General features: G+C 36.9%; 1 protein-coding gene across 1 annotated transcript; it reads right to left on the bottom strand.

Moving 5' to 3' along the window:
• Nucleotides 1-1,633: 1,633 nt before the first annotated feature.
• On the bottom strand, nt 1,634-2,726 carry LOC134203303 (mitotic spindle assembly checkpoint protein MAD1-like). The gene is made up of 2 exons (XM_062678181.1): nt 2,564-2,726; nt 1,634-2,493 (listed from the first exon to the last, which is right to left on the bottom strand). Exons 1-2 carry the CDS (start codon nt 2,667-2,669, stop codon nt 1,793-1,795), a joined length of 807 nt encoding a protein of 268 aa, XP_062534165.1. The 5' UTR covers nt 2,670-2,726; the 3' UTR covers nt 1,634-1,792.
• Between the last annotated feature and the right edge of the window lie 2,310 nt (nt 2,727-5,036).

Genomic DNA, 5,036 nt, shown 5'->3' with positions numbered 1-5,036 from the left:
ATGGAACACGTGATTAAATGTGCTATCGCTTATCAGGCAAGACACATTGGGTGCGCGCGTCATAGTTTCTTATGCGCATTAAAAGAAATTTGCTTTAAGTCTTTAAGTTTTTGAAGTAGCTCTGTACAATAAAATATTTATACGTCTTCTTATACTGCATACATCCCTGCTAATCCATTACTCTTTTCCAATTTGGAATTGATCATATGTAAAACGTGCATTGATTTCTCAACATCTGAGCTTTTGCCCTAATTTTCCCTATTTGTCCTACCCATGATTTGGAACGTGGATGCGCCTCTGTAAGATTCATTACGGAAAAATTACAACACCGTATTACTGCGATAGAAACAGAAAAAATGACCATTGACCAATTGAAATGTGTCTGTGCAAACGGCGAAGAGTGGCAAATCAGTTCAGTCCGCTGTTGTGTAGTTTTTATTTTATTTTATTTGGTATGGAATACTCACAACTGTTGTAGGAATATCATATTCTTCCATATTACTATACTTTTTTCGCCTAAATAAAGGTTTTGGAAGGGTGGCCCATACTGCCCCAAATGGTGGCTCATATTGCCCCGTATAGTCGGGAACACACATTGAAATCAATACATTTTCAAAAGTGCATTCCAACAATTTCCAAACGCATTTTTCGTCATTCATCGACGTAATATGAAAGGTGAAATTCTCTAGTATAAGTCAACTACATTTGAACGGTGTTTTTTTTAGCTTTTCAGCGCTTTTCGGAACGATTTCCTTAGGTGGCCCATATTACCCCGATCACCCCTAACTAATCTAGTTTGTAAATCTTGATATCGTATAATATGTGTTCGATCAAACGAGTAACTAAATAAGATATCAGAATTTTGATATCACTACATGTTCCATGAATCAAAATAATATCAAATTGAGATATTTTTGTTTGTTTTTGCTCGATATAGTCATTATCATAATGAGATACTACAAACTGGAAGGAAGGAAGTTTTCATTCAAGTTCAGTAAGGAAATCGGATAAAGTTCAATTTTCTACTTAATGGTGGCTTGCTTGATGTGTGGGCATCATTGTGTTGCTGACTCTGATGGTACTTGTTACCCCGCATTCGATAAAGGATCTGATGGAGGAATGTAAAGCTTCCGTTCCTATGAATGAACAGCTGGAGCTGTAGCTGAGGTCCAAAGCCCGAGTGCTTCAAGCATAAATATTGGCAAGAAAAGTAATAGATGTAGTCGAATTTATCACTTTCCAGGATTCTTCCAAGTGATGGCTGTGTAAGTGTAGACTAGATTAGACTAGACTAGATACTCATTATCATAATGAAAACTCATTATGTAAACCGTAGAAAATATGCCCAATATCAAAATAAGTTTTTTTTCTTTTCCGTGATATCAAAAATTGTTATCATTTTGTTTATTTGGATACAACATTTAGTTCTCAACTTTTGATGTGAACTTAACTCGACCACAGGGTCACTAAAATTTGATATTGCAAATGAAAGTATCAAAATATCAAAATAAGTTTTCAGTTTGTTTTCATTCTCTGCTCGGGTTACCAGCCCACAGACAACTTACTACTTTCGTGTAGTGTCTTACTATCTTCAGGAGTTTTCGGATCAATATGAATAGTAAACGTCAATAAATCGCATTGTAAGCTTTCTTATTGAACCAGCCGCTACTTAGGAAATTCTCAGTAGATGCAGTAGTGACCTTCACTCTATATACGACGGAATATTTATATCGTGGAGTGAAAAAAAAATCCATTAATGTATATCAATAGCATAAACCTAGTGCAAAGCTCCTCAACCTTGTACCATAACCGTTGTTCGGTTGAATAGATCCAGAGTGAGCGTACTGAGGAAAGCCGGCAGCGAACCATGGGTTCCAAGGCAATTTGCCACCATGTCCGAGATCGATTCGCTATAGGCCGATTCCAGCATGTTGAGTACCGTACCGGACTCGTTCAAACAGAAATTGAGGTACTCTTCCTCGCTCTCGGCGTACATGCTCGAAATCCGATAGTTTGTGTTTCCAACCCGATCGACCCGGTAACCAAATAGCATATAGCAGACTTCACGGAACTCATTACTTGCCGATTTGTATATCTCTTTGATGTGCTGATTTTTAGCCTCCAGCGATTGGACTTGTGCTTTTAAATTGTTGAACTCCATAACGTTCATCGTCATGTTGCTGTCGTTAAGTCTCATTGTCAGCTCTTCGTTGCCTTCTTCGAGCCGTCGGTTCCGTATCTTCAGCCGTTCAATTTCAGCTTGGAGCTTCTCGATCTCGTTGCGGTGAGCTTCATAAGCCTCATTAGCTGGACTATCCGTGAACTGAACCACTTTGAAACGGTCGCGATTGATCTCAGCACGAAGGGTGACATTTTCCAGTTCCAGTTCCAGATCTTCCTTTCGCTTCTTCAATCGCTCGTTCTCCATCCGGAGGGAGTCGATTTCACGACGCAGCTTTTCATACTGCTCACTTGTTAGCGCTGAATCCATGCCTGAAAAAGTTACCATACTGTTAGTAAACATATTGACTATCAGAGAATTCAAGTAATTGCATACACTTACTCATATCGGGCATCGATTTAACTGATTGTAGTTCTCCTTCAATTTTGGCGTTTAATTCTTTGTACCCATTCAACTGTTTCTCCAACATTTCAATTCTTGTGCGCATTTGGGCCTCCTGATTGCTCACATTAGTTGGATTTACTGTAAATTTAAAGTTAAAATGGTGTATTATAATTAGTTCTTCCTACAGAAAAATATACATCATAATATTAAAGTTCTCGAATAGCTTTCTTCACAATTTATATGCTCGCCAAGAAAATTCAATTCAGTTCTAAAATCTCGCTCTCGTCTCTGGGCTGCCAATGTAAGTGTTTTGTATATAGGGTCTGTCTCATTTGGAGAATTAAACTTAAAAGTGACAGTTCGAAAATTAGCAAATAACCCGGTAATAAGAATGGCTGGTGCTGCCCAGCAATTCCAATAAGACATCGATGCAAAATGATTCGATATCTGTCAAAAGTAATCTTGCTCTGCGAGCAGGGTTATTTGATAATTATTGAAATGTCACTTTTAAGTTTAATTTCAGTTTAATTCTCCAAATGAGACAGACCCATAGTAGGATTAAAAAAAATGAACTGAATTAGAAATTGAAATAAATTGTTTTATTAAAATTATTATAGTTTGTTATGAATTTAGTGAAGATTGATGTGTAATTTTGTTCACAGAGTGAAAAACAAATCTTGAAAGTCAGTTGACTAGAGATTACATTCCCGCCTTGCATAGACCACGCTGGGATAGACTCAACATATTAGGATATATTTCTGTGAACGTTACCATACAAAATATAACTAGCATTGTATATTTAGTTATCTTGGAAGGAGGTAATAAATTCTCACCCTTAATAGGGAGAGATTGGCTTGATATATTTTTTTCAGGCTGGAGAGTGAATTTTAATATTTCTCCGTCAGTGAATAAAATAGAAACAAAAGACGAACAAAATGCAATTGTGAATGATATAAAAAGCAAGTTTAAAACAGTCTTCAGCAATGATTTTACAACGCCAATTGTAAGATTGAAAGAAAAAGTCATTGATCATTTAGACTTTTTAGAAAAAAGCGGAGTTATCACGCCAATACAAGCCAGTGAATATGCTTCACCAGTAGTAGCCTCAATTAAAAAAGATAACGACATTCGATTGGTGGTGGATTGCAAAGCATCCATCAATAAAATTATTGTCCCTAATGTGTATCCATTACCACTAGCACAGGATATTTTTGCTACTTTAGCGGGGTGCAAAATTTTTTGTAAATTGGGAGCATACAGGAGCATACACCCAATTGCAATTATCTAAGAGATCTAAAAGGATTATGACAATCAATACAATCAAAGGCCTCTACACATATGACAGGCTTCCTCAAGGTGCAGCTTTATCAGCTACCATTTTCCAGCAGGTTATGAACCAAGTGCTAATAGGAATATAGGGAGTTTCGTGTTACCTTGACGATGTATTGATTGCTGGAGAAGATCTGGAAGATTGTAAAGCTAAACTGTATAAAGTCTTAGAAAGATTGAAAGAAGCAAACATTAAGGTGAAACTAAGCAAATGTGAATTTTTTGTTGATAAACTACCATTTCTAGGCTACATGGTGACTGATGATGGCTTGAAGCCTAATCCTGATAAGGTGGACACAATTGCTAGAGCTAATCCTCCCAAAAATGCGACCGAACTCAAGGCTTTTCTTGGGTTGATAAATTTTTACGGGAAATTCATACCTAATTTATCATCTAGATTGAACTGTTTCTATAATCTTTTAAAAAAAGATACCAAATTTGAGTGGGATCCAAACTGTCAAGAACAATTTGAAAAGTGTAAGACAATGTTGACCAAACCAACTGTTTTGGAATATTTTGATCCAAAGAAACCTTTGATAGTGGTGACGGACGCATGCAGCTACGGAATTGGCGGTGTGTTGGCTCATGAAATAAACGGACAGGAAAAACCGATTTGCTTCACTTCGTTCACTTTAAACGACGCACAGAAGAAGTACCCGATACTGCATCTGGAAGCTATGGCAGTGGTGAGCTGCATAAAAAAGTTCCATACATATCTTTATGGTCAGCCATTTATTGTATACACCGATCACAAACCGCTCCTAGGCGTGTTTGGAAAAGAAGGAAGAAATGCAATTTTTGTAACTCGTTTGCAAAGATTTATTATGGAATAAGCAAATTATAACTTTCAAATTAGATATCGACCTTCTAACAAAATGGGAAACGCCGATTTTTGTTCGCGTTTTCCTTTGCCTTGCTCAGTACCTGACTATTTAGATAAAAGTTTTGTAAATAGTATCAATTTTTCAAGCGAACTACCATTAGACTTCACCTTGGTAGCCAGTGAGACAAAAAAAGACGTTTTGCTATCACAGGTCATGGAACATCTTGAGAGAGGTTGGACAAATCATGTAGACAAGTCGTTAAGAGACTTTAAAGCAAAATCACATGATCTTGAAACGTCTTTTAACTGTTTGCTGTT

Source organism: Armigeres subalbatus, unplaced genomic scaffold (assembly GCF_024139115.2).
Source record: "Armigeres subalbatus isolate Guangzhou_Male unplaced genomic scaffold, GZ_Asu_2 Contig1746, whole genome shotgun sequence".
In the NCBI taxonomy this organism is placed as follows: domain Eukaryota; kingdom Metazoa; phylum Arthropoda; class Insecta; order Diptera; family Culicidae; genus Armigeres; species Armigeres subalbatus.
The sequence above is the reverse complement of the archived record's forward strand: the minus strand, read 5'-3'. Positions and strand labels throughout refer to the sequence as shown.

Bases quoted from the DNA above. Each gene is read 5' to 3' on its own strand.
- LOC134203303 (XM_062678181.1), bottom strand. From the start codon at position 2,669: ATGCGCACAAGAATTGAAATGTTGGAGAAACAGTTGAATGGGTACAAA. The intron at 2,494-2,563 runs GTAAGTGTATGC...TAACTTTTTCAG, and splicing joins TAAATCGATGCCCGATATGA to GCATGGATTCAGCGCTAACA.